Source organism: Sceloporus undulatus, chromosome 5 (genome assembly GCF_019175285.1).
Source record: "Sceloporus undulatus isolate JIND9_A2432 ecotype Alabama chromosome 5, SceUnd_v1.1, whole genome shotgun sequence".
In the NCBI taxonomy this organism is placed as follows: domain Eukaryota; kingdom Metazoa; phylum Chordata; class Lepidosauria; order Squamata; family Phrynosomatidae; genus Sceloporus; species Sceloporus undulatus.
This window is the reverse complement of record NC_056526.1, coordinates 27,438,006-27,456,672: the sequence shown is the minus strand read 5'-3', so window position 1 is coordinate 27,456,672 and position 18,667 is coordinate 27,438,006. Positions and strand designations below refer to the sequence as shown.

General features: G+C 38.1%; 1 protein-coding gene across 4 annotated transcripts in view; it reads left to right on the top strand.

The window, feature by feature from the left end:
* NUP37 (nucleoporin 37) overlaps positions 1–17,958 on the top strand; it is a 28,999-nt gene extending 11,041 nt beyond the window's left edge. For 3 of the 4 annotated variants that reach the window (XM_042468749.1, XM_042468748.1, XM_042468750.1), the window contains 6 exons: positions 1,142–1,236; positions 11,950–12,040; positions 12,687–12,868; positions 14,102–14,152; positions 15,300–15,393; positions 17,686–17,958. In XM_042468749.1, coding sequence (XP_042324683.1) covers positions 1,142–1,236; positions 11,950–12,040; positions 12,687–12,868; positions 14,102–14,152; positions 15,300–15,393; positions 17,686–17,799 — 627 coding nt within the window. In that variant the 3' untranslated portion in view covers positions 17,800–17,958. The remainder of the gene's footprint in view (positions 1–1,141; positions 1,237–11,949; positions 12,041–12,686; positions 12,869–14,101; positions 14,153–15,299; positions 15,394–17,685) is intronic. The other variant, XM_042468751.1, reaches the window with a different exon arrangement.
* Positions 17,959–18,667: the final 709 nt, after the last annotated feature.

Sequence of the window (18,667 nt, the reverse complement as noted above, 5' to 3'; positions counted from 1 at the left end):
GATTAAATAATGGTTTGGTTTTATTGTCAATATTACAAGGCAACAATTACAATTCACAGAATAAAGCATTGATACTATTTTTAACAGTGGCTCATCTTGAAGAGACTGGGCCAAAGCACGTGGCCCAGAAGGAGCTGCCTCTGGCTGCTCCAGCCCTGATTGGGCAGTGAGAGCATAAACCATTCCTGAAGTGGCCTGCCACCAGTCCCATGCTGCACTGACCAGGAGTCAGTCTAAATTGACTCCTTTTTAGGCTGGCTATTCCCAGTATGGCACAGCCTCGGCGCAGCTTCCAGCCGCTTTGGGAGTGTGCATCATCTAAACGGCATGCCCCAACATGGCCAGAAGCCACCTTATTTGGTCTGTGTGTTTCAGGCCAGAAACATCTGGATGGACTTTCAAATTGACAGCTGTATGAGCAGAATTTGGAAACTTGCTCTCCTAGAAAAGTTAAAGTGAAAAACAGGTGTCTATAGAAGAACCAGAACACTTTTTTTCCTGCCTGCCATCCCTTTATTTCCTTTTTAACAAAGAGTCCAACACCCTGGAATACCTGTTGTAAATGATTAGGTTTTGGGGAGACACATTTAATGGAGACTGACCAAAACAACAGTGCCATATCCTGATCATATCAGCTGGTTCAGTTGTCATTATTCTGTGCTATTTATTTGTTTGTTAATATTTCAGTCATATATCTGTGTGTGTGTGTATGAATGAGATTGCTTCTTTATTACTGTGCCTGAGATCACAGATTGCACTATGTAACTGGCCTTACTCCACATGGAATTAGTGATTGTAAAATTGAGTCTAGAGTGCTACAAAGCAGTTCACACAAGGCTGCTCTTGACGACTTTTTGGAGTCATAATTCTTAAACATAACAGCCTCCTAACAAGTTTAGTTCTCTGGGAACATAATATCAGTGGTCCAGTTTCCATATCGTCTTTGGTTTTACTTCTAAATACAATTTAAGATGGCTGTTTTAACCCCTACATACTGTTTCCCCCATATGGCCTTTTCTTATTATTAATCTCTAATTGCTTTTCAGACAGATGAATTTACTTTGCATTTGACACCTTTTTCTGTCTTTCAAATACTTTTTCCCCATTCTATAATAAAAACATTTCCCCTTTCCATCAATAGGTCTTTGAAGGCCACTCTGATTACATTAATGATTTAGTATTCTCACCTAAAGATGGTCAAGAAATAGCAAGTGTGAGTGATGACCACACTTGCAGGTATGTATTTTTGTTAACCCAATGTGAATTTAACTCTGTTTATATCCATTTGTTTTTGTTTGTTTGTTTTTTCTGTGCCTTCAAACTCTTTTTACCCCAAGGCAAACCTATGACAAGTTTTTCTTGGCAAGATTTGTTCAGCAGGGGTTTGCCTTTGCCTCCTTTTGAGACTGAGAGAGTGTGATGACTTGTGCAAGGTCATCCAATAGTTTCCATGACCAATTGGGTATTCAAATCCTGGTCTCCAGAGTCCAGCATTCAGACTACTACACCATGATGTCCATACAGGTACAAAAATATAGCACATAAATGGTTCTCATAATATATTTTCTAGTGAGAGGGCTTTTATTCAGCAGTAAAGCTTTTTCATAGAACAGTATATAAACTGAACATAACATATTCCCTGTGCATTATTTAATAAAGTAATAATGAACATACTAACATATGGTTGGCTAATAATTGCTGTCCAGTAGCAATTTGCTCCCAATTACTGTATATTGTTCTTTTGTTAGGGAAATCTAGTAATTCTAGCATTTTCCTAAATTATTATCTGCTGTGTTTTGTTCAGAAGGTCTTTTTGCCACTCCCCTTTTTGTTTTTGGCCTCTTCATTCTTTGGATATTAAGATGGATACATGGTGTAAGAACTCAAAGAAAAGATGAATCCCAAGAGTATTTCAGTGTGCAGTTCCTCTTTTCTCTTTTGATCACACTTTCTGCCAAGACATATTGTTCTGGGAGTCATCCTGCACATTCAAAACTATTGGCAGTGCTTAAGAAATGTTTTCTGGTTCTTATTTTCTGCACTCAACATTTCACCTCTCTTTTACCCCTCATTTTACATTACTTCAGTGGTAGGGATATATGAACCTACTGTGTCAGTTTACAGGTCAAAGTACTGCCCTAACAATATTAACTTCAGATTGGAATGTTTCTGGGTTTTGTTCTGTTTTTGTTTTTTTACTGTCTGCATATTTAGTAGCAAAAATAATGTATCTACTTTAACCTACAATGGAAATGGTCTACTGCATTTAGAACATATGAATGTCTTGTTTCCTCATGGTAAATAATAGTACAATTCTGCCCTGTGGGTCTACTCAGAAGTATGCCCAATTGCATTGAATTGGTTTTACTCCTGGTAAGTGTACATTCAATTGCAGCCTTAATCTCTTTCTCTCTAAAGATTTGGACTTATCTGACAGTCTCTAATGTAGGTGTTATGTACTGTAATACTTTAATCTTAGCTGAAATCCTCCCATAGTAAAGATGATGACATAAGGAGAATATTTTATGATCCGTAGATTTGTAGTTTTGCCCATTTTTTTGAATTCAGATATGTCTTACAGATGTGGGTTCTTCCCCCCCCCCCAATTTAATCATTTAATCATTACAAAGAGCTAGGCAATATTAAAAGTTATGTCTTGTTACAGTGTACAGGCATTCTACAAATGGAGTGAACTCTCTGAAACAAATATTCTTTAACGTATGTTACTGATATTAATATTAGGTATTCGCTTCACACTATTGTACTGCTGAGAAAGTGATCTTAATGAATGCCAAGCACTTCCTGGTTGTCATTTTTACTGTGTATTAGGAAAGGCATATCTCTAGTCTTCAGATACTTTAGACATGAAATCATTTTATTGAATTGTCTTAAAAATAGTGCATAGAAACTTTAAAGTCATTGTAGAGAATCAAATTAATTTGTATGGATAATTAACTTTCAGAAGTGTTCCATTTTGCTAAGAATGGAAGTTAATAGGAAAAAACATATGCAGTATATTTTCACTTATTACCCATTTCCTATATGTGAAGTGTTATTACCCAAGGGTTGCATATTGTTTCCTCTCCATATTTTGAGAACCTTTCTGTATATAGACAGAGCTGAAACAATGTATCAGCATTGCAAGGTAGAACATAGATCAGGATTTCTCTATCATTGTTCCCTGGAATGCTAGGCTTCTGAAAGAGAGATCACTAGGGTTTCCACAAAAGGTTGTAACAGGGAAAAAATAACAACACTTTTTTGACCTATAGATGTAATTATTTTTATGCAAGGGTTTCCTGAGATCTGAAAATTATTTCAGTGGTCCCTCCAGGGTAAGAAGGATGAGAAAGGCAGGCATAGATGTTGCTAACACAGTTTTACTATTCAAGATCCCTACAAATTGCTGTACACTAGATACCGTGCTGTGCTTATAGTAGCATTGGAGTTTGTCTCTTGTTATCCTGTCACTAGTTTACCAGCAAATTTTCTAGGTCACATGAGCTTCAGGAGGAAGAGAATTTCTTCGGCTCATGTTAGAGTGGCAAATACAGTAGTAGTAGTAACAACTAAGTCGGGGTTGGGCAACATGTACTTTTGCAAATATTTAACTTGAGTTTCCATCAGCCATAGCCAACCTCCTGTTTGGTGAGGGATGATGCATTTGGTGAGGGATGATTCCTGTGCTTAGACCCAATTCTGATCTAAGGACCCAATTCTGATCTGGGCAAAGTGTGACCCACAAGGGTGTTTTTGTGGCCTTTTCAGTGGTCAAAACCATTTTTGCAAAAAACAAACTTTTTTGCTCTAGAATGGCACCAAATGCATTCCAGGGGGGTGTGGAGGACATTTTTATCATGTTCCAAGCCCTCCTGAGGGCATTAGGGCCTCAAAACAATTTTTGCTCCCAGATACTCCAAAAATGTACACTAGGGACATGGGGCGTATTTCTTCCACACTTTGTGGGAGACCCCAGGCCAATCTAGGTGCAGGAGAGACCTTTTTTGATATCCAAACATGGTGAAAATGCCTCAATACACCCTAGATGTATTTAAGAGCAAAACAATTTTAAAGTTATTTTTCAGGAGCAGGTAAGGCCCTCCAAGGTCTCTTAGGGGTCTATTGCAGATCCTAGCCTTCCAGTTGCCCACCCCAATCTAATAACTGGGAAGAGGGCATTTTTCACTATGATTCCATGCTTTATTTCATCAAACAGTTCTGCTTTTTTAAAACAATTCTTGTGCTTCTCTGATTTTTTTGTGATTTTTTTTTATTATGGTCTCTCAGCAAAAAAAGCATAGTAAAATATTTAGCTATATAAAATCATATCTTATGTTTTACTGTTTTTGAAAACACCACATCTTTTTGTAAAGCTTTCAACCTGGTCTCCTGGAGACAGTTCTGTCTTGCCACAGGAGCGTGATGAGTGTCTGGTCTATATATTGTTTCCAGGCACATTTTCAACCTTTGAGTACTCAGTGCATCTTTGCCTTCCTGTCTGTCTTTGGCCAAACTTGCTTAAGGGCATGCAGTGAGTTCTAAGTGAGCAATGATATTTTGAAATTTTTAAAATACAGAATTCCAAAAATAGCTTGATGGGTTACATAAGAAAAGTCATAAGGCTCTTTCTCTATCTCTCACTTGTGGAAACCACTGTATGTATGTCTAGGATTACCTGGCATTGCAGTTTTTGACATTGTTGCCAGTTAACAACAATTCTTTAAAAAAAATCCTGATCTGGATCACTGTTTAATCCAAGTTAGTTTGACAAACTAAAAGTGTGTGGATCATAATTACTCCCATCCCTACCACAACTTACTTGTATCTTCACATACAGACTGCATCAAAAGGAGAAAATGCTCATTGTAACTTTACTTGCTATGATCGTAAGAAGAAAATGGTGGCTGGAGTAGAAATTATGTATGTTGTGGGATGACGTCTGCCAATGCTTTTTTATTTTTATTTTTATTTTTATTTATTTATTTTTTTTTTTTTGAATGAGAACAATTATGTTAAATCCATGTTTGTGTGGGAGAGGTATTTTTTCTATATTTTTCTTCTACTTTTTCTTAAAAAGCATTATACTGCAGCTAGAATCATAGAGCTGGAAGAGACTGCCAGGGCCATCCAGTCCAACCCCCTGCCATGCAGGAAATCTCAATCAAAGCATCCTTGACAGATGGCCATCTAGCCTCTGTTTAAAGACCTTTAAGGAAGGAGATCCACTACACTCCGAGGGAGTGTGTTCCACTGTTGAAACAGCCCTTACTGTCAGGAGGTTCCTCCTGATGTTGAGGTGGAATCTCTTTTCCTGTAGTTTGCATCCATTGCTCCGGGTCCTGTTCTCTGGAGCAGCAGAAAATAACCTTGCTCCCTCCTCAACATGACATCCCTTCAAATATTTAAACAGGGCTAGCATATCACCTCTTAACCTTCTCTTCTCCTGGCTAAACATCCCCAGCTCTGTAAGTCATTTCTCATAGGGCATGGTTTCCAGACCCTTCACCATTTTAGTTGCCCTCCTTTGGACATGCTCCAGTTTCTCAACATCCTTTTTAAATTATGGTGCCCAGAATTGGACACAATATTCCAGGTGGGGCCTGACCAGAGCAGAATATACTGGCACGATTACTTCCCTTTATCTAGACACTATACTTCTATTGATGAAGCCTAAAATTGCATTGGCCTTGTTAGCTGCCGCATCACACTGTTGACTCATGTTCAGTTTGTGGTCTACTTGGACTCCCAGATCCCTTTCACACCTGGTCTCGTTCAGCCAGGGGGTCACCCATCCTATATCTGTGCATTTCATTTTTCTGCCCTAACTGCAATACCTTACTTTTCTCTGTGTTGAAATTCATTTTGTTAGCTTTGGCCCAGCTTTCTAATCTATTAAGGTCATTTTGAATTTTGATCCTGTCCTCTGGGGTATTAGCTACTCCTCCTAGTTTGGTTTCATCTGCAAATTTGATAAGTATGCTCCCAATTCTTTCATCCAAATCATTGATAAAGATGGTCAATAGCACTGGGCCCAGGATAGAATCCTGTGGGACCCCACTGGTCACTTCTCTCCAGGATGAAAAGAAGCCATTGTTGAGCACCCTTTGGGTTTGGCCAGTCAACCAATTACAAATCCATATAATAGTTACCTTGTCTAGCCCACATTTCACGAGCTTGTTTGCAAGAATGTCATGGGGAACCCTGTCAAAGGCCTTACTGAAATCAAGATATACTATATCCACAGCATTCCCTTCAACTACCAAGCTGGTAATTTTATCAAAAAAAAAGAGATTAGATGACTTGTTTCCCTGACACCCATTTTGACTTTTTGTGATTGCCTTCTAGAACCCTGCAGTGGTTAAATGCCTGTAGTGCAGCCATTCACTCACAAACCATAAGGTTGCGAGTTCAATACCAGCGAAAGGGTTCAAGCTCGGCTCAGGCTTGCATCCTTCCAAGGTCGCTAAAATGAGTACCCAGATTGTTGTGGGCAATTAGCTTACACCTGTAAACCACTTAGGGGGTGCTTAAGTGCACTGATAAGCCGTATAGAAGTGTTATTGCTATTGCTATTGCTAGATGTTCACAGTCTCTCTGTTTAATGATCTGCTCCAGAATCTTTCCTGGTATTGATGTCAGACTAACTGGATGATAATTGTTCGGATCTTCTTTTTTCCCCTTTTTGAAGATGGGGACAATGTTTGCCCCCCTCCACTCTGCTGGGACTTCTCCCGTTCTCCAGCAGTTCTCAAAGATTATTGCCAATGGCTCTGATATTACATTTGCCAGTTCTTTTAATACTCTTGGATGTAGTTCATCTGGTCCTGAAGACTTATATTCATTTAGATTAACCAGGTATTCCTCTTTTATCTCTTTACTTATTCTGTGCTGCATTTCCCCTATCCTGTCCTCTGCTCCATTATCCTTAGGTTGAGCACCCTTTTCCTTTTCTGAGAAGACTGAGGCAAAGAACGTGTTGAGTAATTCTGCCTTTTCTCCGTCCTCAGTTAGCATTTTGCCATCTTCTCCACGCAGTGGCCCTACTGTTTCCTCCTTCTTTCTTTTGCTGCGGACATATCAGTTACTAGGAAGACCCATTGAAACCAATGAATGTTAATCCCCATTAAATGTATTAGGGTACACAGATTAGTACAACGAACAATATTAAATGCATAGTGTGATTGACATCTAGCTTTTGCTCTCAGAGCAAATCAATCCTGCTTGTTTTGGTTGTCAAGATCATTTAATTCAAGAACCAAAACAAAAATGATTTCTCAGTTTTCAGCTATTGCTTTTAATACTATATGTATTTTTGTTCATGCTTCTAAATAAAGCTATTTCCCAAATTCAAATTTCCCAAATTTGTGGTTGCCTAGAAAACCAAGCTAAACACTAATGAAGTATCTTCCAAATTATAAAATTTTTCCCCAAATTCAACTTGGATGTGCATGAAAATGTTGACTAAGTGTCTGGACTTGAGTATTCTGTTAGCATATTTTATGCTTTGTTTTCTACAAACCGCTGCCCAGTGTTTTATTGCTGCTTTCTTTTTTCCCCCTAAAATGTTTTGTGTTTTCTTTTCCTTGAGGATTCCACTGACTTACAGTGATTGAATATTTTCCTGTTGCTTGTCTGTTGTCTACCTCCTTCCCATCAACTATTTGTTGCTTTAGATAGGTTTCAGAAGGAAACAGTTAAGGAAAACAGTTTATCTTCAGTTTTATTCTTTTGCATCTGCAATCAGTTTGTTGTGGCAACTAATTGATTGCAGTTCTGTTTGTCTATTGACTTGAAATTCACCTGTTATTTGTGCAGTTAAAACAGGAAATATTTTGAATGAATGCTCTATTTATTGACAGGCATCAACTGGGGACTATCAACTTTTTCCAAACTAATGACTGCTCCATAATCACTAATTTTCTGCATGGGTGGAGTGGAGTATGGGTTCCGCATGTTCAAGATGATGGAAAATTTTAGACGATAGTAAACTGAGAGGGGTAGATAATACCTCAGAAGACAGAATCAGAATTCAAATTGACCTTAAGAGATTAGAGAACTGGATCAAAATTAATAAATGCACATCAGCTGTGATACATGTAAGATACTATGGCCTGTTACAGACAGCCAAAATAAAGTTGCTTCGAGTCACTTTGGAGGTATGGTATTTCAATGATACATGCGTCCTAAGAGTCCAAAGGCCGCACCAAAGCCACGCTCCAGTCCTAAGGACTGGAGTGCAGCTTTGGTGAAGCTTCCAGACTCTTAGGACTCATGCATCATTGAAATACCATACCTCCAAAGTGACTCGAAGCAGCTTTATTTTGGCTGTCTGTAACAGGCCTATATTTTGTCAAGAAAGTAAGGTACAGTACAAAGAAAGGTCATGTACAAATATTGGATAGTTGACAACAGTGGGTAAAAAGACTGCAGGCCTTTTAGTCAACCATGAGCTAAGCATAAGTCAGCGGTATGATACAGAAGCAAAGTCTAGTGTGCATATCGGTTGCACCAACAGCCTATACAGGCTGCATCAAAAGAATTATAGCATCTAGATAAGTGATTCCCAAAGTGGGGGGGGGTATGCTCTCTCCCCCAGTGAGCGGAGGAAAGATCCAGGAAGATGGTGAGTGGGAAAGTGGCAATAGGTGGGCTGTGAGAGAAAATAAGGTGGCAGAGAGGCCTTCAGTCAGCGTATTGGTGCACAAGAAAGACAAGGGGAACCAGCAGCTTTTAGGACCATGGTGGGGATGTGAAAGATGGAGCAAGCTTGTTTTCTACTGCTCCAGAGGATTGGAACCTGAACTAATAGGTTCAAAGTTCAAGGAGATTCTATATAAATATTAGAAATAATTTCCAGATGGTATGAGCTCTTCAGTAGTGAAAATTGTGTGCCTTGCAAGATGGTGGACTCACGGAAGTTTTTAAACAGAGATTGGATTGCCGTCCCTTGGGTATGACTTAGCTGTAGATTCCTGCACTAGAGGTTTAGATTCGATGAGTATTGATGTACCTTCCACCTGTACAGTTCTGTGACTACCTGAAAACCGTCATTAATGGTAATGATAATGTTACTTACAATTTATATAGCATCTTGAATTATTTTAAATGTTTCACTGTACCTCAGTTTCTAAAGAAATAGTGAGGTTAGTCTTTTGCAGTAAAAAGTAAGTAGTCTTGTGGTTCTCAAGGACTAATACGTTTATTCTCATAAGTTTTGATCTATACTCATGTAAGGGAGTTCAGTATTATCTCCATACAGTATTAGTTCGATAGGAGGACTAATACTGTACAGTTATTAGCCTAGGCTATCCACATATTGTTGGAGTTTAACTTTCAATATCCTTCACCACTGGCTCTGCTGGCTAATGCTGATGGGACTTGTAATCCAATACCATATTCATAGCTATTTTTTCCAAACTTTATGGTTCTTCAGGTCATTCTCTTAATCATTTCTCTACATGAGCTTTATTGATTCTGAATAGATCTTTTTGCTTTATTTTTCCCTATTTTCTCTGGTGTGCAAATGTTTTTCCAGATATTTTGGACTATTACTCCCATAATCTCTCATCATCATTCTTCATATTTCTAAGAGTTAAACTGCAAAATACCTGGAGGGCCAAAGGTTTCCCTCCTGTTCTGTACTAAATGCTTTTTTAAGTGGCCCTGGCAAAGCTAAGTTGTGCAGAATGGAGAAAAGATGGGGAGAAAGATAGAAAAGTGTGTTGGGATGTACCTTGCTCTCCAAGGACGTTCTGTTACTGAGCATGATCTTACTGTTTCAACAAAACATAAAGCAGATACAGGCTCTAAATCATAAATTGGAGGAACAGATATAATTTTCTATTACTCTCTGCATCTCAGCTTCTTTGCTTTTTGGGAAGGGGACATGATGTTCTTTGGCCAAAATGATTCACCATTTTGAATTATACTGTGGTCCTTTTCCCCACATATTAAGCACACACATGGAAAGTGTTGATTTGACTTGGAAAGATCTACAAGGCAAAAAATTCTGGCAGCAGAAGAAAGGGCTTTGTCTGTAAATTACCTAATCAAGTAGATGTTCTTTGTTTTCACAAAATGTGTGCAGTTTTTTGAAAAAAATAACAAGGATGCTGATCTCTCCAAATTTGGAGGCCCTAGGATTTCTACAGGGAAAATAAATACTTGATCTGTAGAGTCTTGGCACAGGGAGGCTCATGCTGTTAACTAATTGTATTTATTTTATTTCACATCTATTTTGTCTAGACTTGCAATATCATTTACTTAAGAGTGTGTTCTGATTCTAATAAAAAGTTTTCAGTTTCCTGGTGAGAGCTAAACTCAAAAGATGTCTCAGCAAATCTCGTTTTAATTTTTTTCTGATTACTTTTTTTCTTTCACTGGAGATTAGATTGAACATTTTACTTAAACTTGTATTAAAAATACTTAACACCATGATAAAATTACATGATAATATGAAGGCTTGTCCAGTTAGACCTAGTTCCCCTTGTCTGGTACTCATAAAATTTGTTCCCACCAAACAAGCCTGAGAAGGTGGTGGGACAGCAAGAAGGGCTTAGAGCTCTGCTGGCTCATAAAGCAAGATGTCGGCCTTCAGATAGCCTGGACGCAAAGCTGTATTCAAAGACCAGCACTTTAAATTGTGCCCAAAAACAGACTGGCAGCCAGTGGAACTGTTGCAACAAGGGGAGTTGTGTGCTGCCTGTAGCCAGTCCCAGTTAACAACCTGGCTGCAGCTCTGTCGGCCAACTGAAGTGTCTGAGCACTTTTCAAAGGCAACCCATGTAGAGCGCATTACAGCAATTCAAATGGGATGTAACCAAAAAAAAATGTACCACTGTGGCCAGATCTGACTTCTCCAGGAACAGGCACAGTTGGCAAAGTAGCAACTGCACTTCTATTCACCACTGAAACTTAGGCCAGTAGGCTCAGAGCTACATCCAGGACTGCAAAGTTGTGTTTTAGGAAAATATTACCCCATCTAATACAGGCTGAATCTCAGTTCCCAGATCTATCTTACAGTTCACCAGGAGCACCTCTATTAAGCTTCAGTTTGTTTGCCTTCATCCAACCTATTACAGCTGCTAGGCACAGTTTAGCCTGGAAACAGCTTTCTTGGAATTAGGTAGAAAGGAGTACAGTAGTAGAGCTGGGTATCATGAGCATAAGGTGCCCTGACCCCAAAACCCCAGAAAAGCTCTCCCAGCACTTTCATGTAGAAGGAAGCATGTAGTTTCATGTAGTAAAAAAGCATAGGGGATAAGACTGAACCCTCAGGGTTTCCACAGGCAAATGACCAAGGAGCCAAATAGGAATCCCCCAGGACTACCCTCTGAGAGCACCCCTCCAGGAAATAATGGAGCCACTGTAGAGCGGTACCTCCAATTCCCATCCCAGGGAGGGGACTTAGTAAAATATTATGGTTGATGGCATCAAAAGGTCCAGCAGAACGAATAGGGACCCACCCCCTGTCCCCCAGTTCAGTTCCCTGTGTTGGTTGTTTACCAAGGCAACCAAAGCTGTCTCCATGCTGTAACCAGGCCTGGAACCAAATTGAAATCAATGTACATACTCCACCTCATACAGGACCCCTCACATGTTCTAGTACCTTTCCCAAAAATAAATGTGGAAGACTGCCCTATAGTAATCGTGTATAGTAAGATCCAGGAAAGGTGTTTTTTTTTTGTCAGAAGTTATACCATGGACTCCTTCAGATGTGTTGGCATCCTGTCTTGTTATAGAGAGACATCTTCTGGCCTGTTTAATAAGCCAGGAAGGTCATTCATATTCATTGGCTAGCTTAAGTACATGTATGGATCCTCTCTTCTGCCAACTGTGTTTGAGATCAAACAATGGGTGCAGACTGTCTTACTAAAACCTTAAAAGAAAGACTGTTGACATGATTGTAGTATTAAATCTTTTTGCAACTTTAATATTCTTTACTTGTAGAGTCTGGGACTTAGAAGGAAACTTGAGAGCTTATTTTGTTCTACGTTCTCCTGGAATGAGTGTAGGCTGGCATCCTGAAGATGAATTTAAGGTTAGTTAGTATTCTACAGGTACTTGTTTCCTTAGCCCAACATGAAGAGACTTTAATGATGTAATAATAGATTTCAGAAACAAAGCCTTCAAGAATTCTTAAATGGTGTTCTTAAACAGCTGGAGATCTTGGGAACGTATAGCTAGAAATACATTTCCTGTTTTTTATAAAATAGAAACCACAGTAATAGTGTTGGATAATATTAGAGTAGGAGTAGAAAATTGAATAGATCTTTCTGCCAGGAAGTTCTTCGTAATGTTTAGGTGGAATCTCTTTTCATGTAATTTGATGTACTATATAAATGTGTCATATTATGTTTTGTCACTTGATGTGTTAATCTGTATATAATATGTGTTTGTATTATCATGTTTTGTGTTTATAGCACACTGAAGCAGTTTGGATTAAGTTACATCATATTAAATATGTTTATATGTTATACTTATGGATTAGTAGTGTTGACTTCATAATATCGGTGGGAGTACATCTTTTCTTTAATTAGAATTTAACTCCTTCATATTGGTTGTACATCTAAAGCCTAGAAAACATTATATATGAGTAATTCTCAAGTGCAAGATTACAATATTAGATTTATTAGCTAAAGATATAAATACTTGAAGTTGGTATTTTCTGTTACCTCTCATTCTAGGTGATGGTTGCAGAGAAGAATGGGACAATACGATTCTATGATCGTGTGACCCATCAAGCTGTTTTGTCTCTCACAACTGATCAAACACCCCTGATGTCAGCAAGCTGGTGTTTAAAAAATACTTTTAAAGTTGGAGCAGTTGCTGGAAGTGACTGGTTTATCTGGGACATTACTCGATCTAGGTACAGTTTTTGATAACTCTGCCCTTTTAGTACTTAACAGCTTTTGATATACTTGTTATATGTTAGGGATTTTTTTAGAAATGTATAAAATACTTCAACTTCATCTATAAGGATGGTGTGTCTCCTCTGAATGAATTCTTGGAAGACTTAATTAGTTGGATGAAGAAAAACAAATTGAAAATGAATCCCAACAAGACAGAGGTGCTTACTATCAAGGGTCTTATTCTGGGTCTGGAGGTGTGTCAGCCACCTAAAGCCTTGGGGATAGATGGGAAAGAAATATAATTTATTATTGTCATTATTATATTATCTTTCCTTCCATTCAGAAGACTACATGCTCCCTTTGTTCCTCTACAAATTATAATATAGACAAATTAAAATGCAAGCATTGTAACTAAACCGAACAAGGAAAAGCATGCCAAGTTTCGAAGGAAAAAAGTGAGAGGGTATATGTGGCTTCAGTTTCCATCTATCAGATTCTATTACTGCCCAGAGTATAAACCTTTGCCTGACTATCATTACAAATATATGTTCTCTAAATCAAATAGGGAAAAGAATGCAAAGGTTAGAAGGAAGAAAGAGAGATTTGTTTGTGGCTTAAGTGTTCATCTGTCAGATTCCATTACAGCCTACAGTATAAAACTATTAATGCTAATTTCTATTTAAATCTGATTGTTAGGCTAATATGCCTAATATACATGTGATACTGTAAAAAAAGGAGAGGTTGCAGAGTTAACCTGAGTTGCCTATAATGCAGAAAAACACTATATTATCTAGAAATTATTTTCTCAAATTCCTTAAATAACTGTAGCAACAGTAATAGTACTTTTGCCCCCCTCCCCCAATAATCTAGGGTAGAGTGCAGAGGGACAAGATGGAAAGATGAAGCCTGGGAAATAGTAGTTGATACCACAATATTGATTTGTTGTTCTGGTGAATTAAATCTTTCTTGTGTACAGGCAAAAGAATTAGGAATGTCATACACTGTCATTATCAGCTCTTTTGTATGCTACTTCTTTCGCATGCGTTCCAAACTCAATGTCCAGTTTTAAAATTGAACTGGAAAATATAATTTTTCTAGTTTTAAGTGCCAGCAGTTTGCAAATTAGGTTGATAAGGCAAAGTTGTTGTGCTTTTCTGTGGTTCTCTGTACAGGGGGCAGTGATTTTCAAAAGAGCTATGCGGTTTCTCTGGAGTGTTTGTTGGTGCCTTATAAAATATTTTCTTTTACAGTTACCCTTTGGATAAGAGACCTGTGCATGCAGATAGAGCCAGATTATTCAGGTATATGCATTAAACTGATGTTGAATCTAATGATATAAGCACTGGATTATTGTTATTGTTATTGTTATTATTAGTCTTTGAAGGTGCTGCTGGAACTTTTATTTAGGTTTTTCTGTCATGTTCATAGCCTTCCAGAAGTAGTAATACTTCAATTTAAGTTTCAGAGATATTGTGTAGAGATTTTTTTTCTCTGAAGTTTGTTATTGTTGTTAACCACCTCAAGTCATTCTCGACTCATGGCAACCCTGTGGATGAGACACCTCCAAGACTCCCTATCCTCCACTATTCTTCTAAGCTTTTGCAGATTCATATTCGTGACCGGCTCAATTAAGTCCATCTATCTAGCATGTGGTCTTTCCTTCTTTTTACTTCCCTCCACCTTTCCTAGCATTATTGCCTTTTCTAATGATTCATGCCTTCTTATGACGTGGCCTAAGTATGACAGTCTCAGTTTTGTCATCTTTGCTTCCAGGGAAAATTCGGCTTGATCTGTTCTAGGACCCATTTATTTATTCTTTTTGCTGTCCACAGTATCCTCAGCACTCTTCTGCAGCATCACATCTCAAATGAATTTATTCTCTTTTTCTCCATTTTATTAACTGTCCAGCTCTCACATCCGTACATGGAAATGGGGATTGCTTGCACAATTTTAACTTTTGTGCTTAGTTGTATATCTTTGCTCTTTAGGAGCTTTAGGTTTTTGTTTTGTTTTAGTTTAGGAGCCTAAATTATTTTCCATTTCTTATTAGCCTGTTGAGAAAAAAAGACTAAATTTGTGCGTGAAAGAAATATATCAGATTTAAAAGTCATTTTACAAGAAAAAATAAATTTGCTTTTTGTGTTTATGATAGTGTCACAGATTATATTTCACTCTGTGTGACAGAAATGAAGCCAAGGTTCATGCTTGCAAATGTAGAAGAATATGAGTGTGTTGCTACAGAATACTTGTGCACACCTACATTTTTACTGGAAACAATTCTAGCAAAATTTAACACTGAGCACCACTGATCTCAGTGGGACTGATGTAAGCCTTTTGCTTAACTCTCCCATGTGCTTAACTTGAGGTCATGACCTATGTATTCAGTATCTTTTATTTTAATGTTTCTGTCTCTAATAATCTTTGTGGTTTGGACCTTTACATGTATAGGTGGTCTAGAGTCAATGAAAACCTGTTTGCTACTACTGGCTATCCAGGAAAAATGACCAGTCAGCTTTTAGTTCATCATTTAGGACATCCTCAGGTAAAGTTCTGTAAATCTAAGATGTAAAGATCACGTTTGCTTTTTTTCCAAATTACAAATTGCTCTTTCTAAGAACTCTGTATGATTGTAAACTAGATGAGATATAGTCTAGTGTAAGTATGGGTCAAAATGAATACAAGTGGACATCATGTACTTTAAGCCCACCTTATCAGAACATCTTAAAGAACACTGGCTGCAGCTGTATTGTCCTGAATAAAGAAGAAAAAGCATATAGGCTCCAGTCCAAAGAGCTACTTTAGATGTAGTACTTTAGATGTTGTGTTCAGTTTTAATTTGCTGTTTCTGGACACCACCTTGGGTCCCACTCTAGGAGAAAGGCAGCAAATAAATGAATAAATAAAAATTCAAAGATTTAGGTATCCCTTTGTGTTTGTGTGTTTGATTTTTTTTTAGAAATTACTGTTAAACAGCAAATTTCTGTGGCATATGACAAACTTTTGAAAAGTTGCATCAGATTGAAACCAAATAGAATTGAGATCTTCTGTTTAAGAAACGAACCCCTCCTAAGATTCTACTTCTGGATGTATAGCTATAAATATTATTAAGCACATGTAAAACACATCTGGATTCAACAGGCAATAAGTTAGCGAAACTATGACTCCCATTGAAATGATAGTTGTTAATACTGCTGTTCAGTTTTCGTAACTCCTAAGAGTCTCATCTAACTTCTGATATCTATGGATATACAGTGGGTCCTCGCCTTACGCGGGGATCCGTTCCGGATCCCTCTGCGTAAGGCAATTTCCGCCTATGCTCAAGCCCCATTGAAAACAATGGGGCTCATGCATGGCGGGGCGCAACGGGCGACCGTGCCCATTCAATTGAGTGGGATGCACCGCCCCGCACGTGCCCCGCGGCTTGAGCATGTATGCTCAACCCGCGTAAAGCGCGGGCGCGCTGTATACAAATTGAACTAATAACAAACTGGGGACTTTCAAAATACCCATCAGTAAACTGGCTGATGGACATGTGTACCTGGTGCCCTGTCATCCTCCTTGCTCTAAAAAAGGAGGGATTAACCAAATTAAGCATTCATATGTATACTCAACATAATGTATTCAATCAGACTCATGACAGAAATTTTACAAGTGTAGTTCTTATATCAAATACAAAGGATTCCCAGTAGGATATAGGGAGAACCAGCCAATAGAATCACTGAGATGATATAGCATAAAGGACAAAGAAAGTTGTCTCTGGGTTTCACTGAATTCTTCATTTAAACAGAACAAATGTTCAAAGCATGTAGAAACACATTTTCTATACCAACCCCCATGTAATGTTTCCAAGAGCAGTTTTGATAATAAAAAATTTAATATAATATCACAAATCAACAAACAATAAGCCCCAGCAGTTAAAGGTATCAGATTCCACATTAAAAATCAGAACTTTAGAAATCTAGGAGAATAATATGTTCAGCAATTGATGCTAAACAAGTTTCTCTCCTTCATCACCATCTGAGATCATATGGGCACTGAGAAAACAGCTTCTATATATGGTCTCATCATACACGCAGGTTAATGTGGAAGCAGATATTGCTTCAAGTACCAGAGTCCCTTGTTTGTAGTGTTTTAAAAGTAAGCAACAACACTTTGAATGGTACCACAAAATAGGATGACAGCTAAACTTTTCTAACATTCATATTGGGCTCTGCCTGGATGGCTTGTTCAATGAAAAGAATTGTGGCTCTTTTATTCTCACCAGTGAACCTGAGGATTAATTTGTAGTGACTGACCAAAGTTTGATCTAAACCTCAACATTTGGTCTCCAACAGTAGCCAGCCCAAGATGACCAAGAAATCACAAACCATCTATAGTGGAGAAAGCCATTAATCTCCAGTATCTAACACTTAGAGGCATCCTAAGCATAGAGCTTGAGGGTTTGGTAATTCTGTGGTCTCATCTGCACTGCAAAAATAATACAGTTTGATACTGCTTTAATTGACAGGCTCTGTGGTATGGAATACTGGGATTTATAGTTTGTTGTGGCACCAGAGTTCTCTGACAGAGGAGCTAAATATCTCACAAAACTACAAATCCCACCATTCCATAGCAATGAGGCATGGCAGGTTACAAGGAAGCTCTCTTGAGGTTTATGAAATAATGAAATAAATTTGGAAATCAAATGCAGTGCTGGGGGTTGATTTGCTTGGTCATGGTATAGCAATTTAAGAATTTAAAACATATATTTTGAAACTGATGTCTTGTTGCAATATATAACTTGAATAGCAGGAATAGCTAAATGATCTCTCTTTCTCTTATTCTCTCCCTACAGCCCATTCTTATTGGTTCTGCTCCTGTAGGATCTGGTTTAACCTGGCATAGAACACTTTCACTATGTGCCATGGGAGGAGATCATAAACTTTTTTTCTGGGTGACAGAATTGTAAACATTTATGTATAGTGGTTAAAAGGTTTGGATATGGGGGTGAGAGTGGTTGTCACAAATACTGTAAAAAGTTTGCTTGTTTTATGTAGCCATTTATTAACCAATTGATCCAGATTATGTTAACTCTATACAAAAAATAAAGAGTGTTTGTTGGGAGGCACTACTGCAACCATCTCTATCATGTGCTATCTCTCTTTACAGATTTTGGGGGAGAGGTCTATCTCCCCTCAGTCCTAGTTTTCATAACCAGTAGTGAGAGGATATGGGATTTATGGTCCAAAAATGCCTGGTGGAGTTCCACCCCTGAGCTAGATTATAGTTGCAGTTGACCATGGTGGGAACTTTAAAGTACATTTTTTAAAATTTTTATATAATTGCCATTGACTCTGTAGATTATGGGAAACGTTTCAGGTAGCGCTGACATTTTCTGTGTATGCTTACACATACAGGGTATTAGACACATGTTCATCATTAGGCGAACCAGAGAGGTTTACTAAATAGAGTGCTGGATTTGAACTGCCCAAATTCAAATCCCTTGGGCAAGTCCTACACATTTTCTCAGATTGACTTCCTTATAAAGTCACTGAGAGGAGAAAAACAAAATAACCTTCAAGTGTGCTACTCTGGAGGTAGGATACAGATGCACTGAATACATGGAAATACATGGGTACCTATTTAAAAACCAGTCAGTTAATTGTGGTCAGAACTGTCCCTGAATATGGATATATATCTAATATACCTCAAGGTGCCTCAGGAACATTGCACACTGATGGGATCTTGAACAAATTGCCTTAAAATTTAGCCAGTTGAATGATCATAATCACCCACCAGCATGAGAGCCACAATCCTTCAAAACCAAATATATCAAG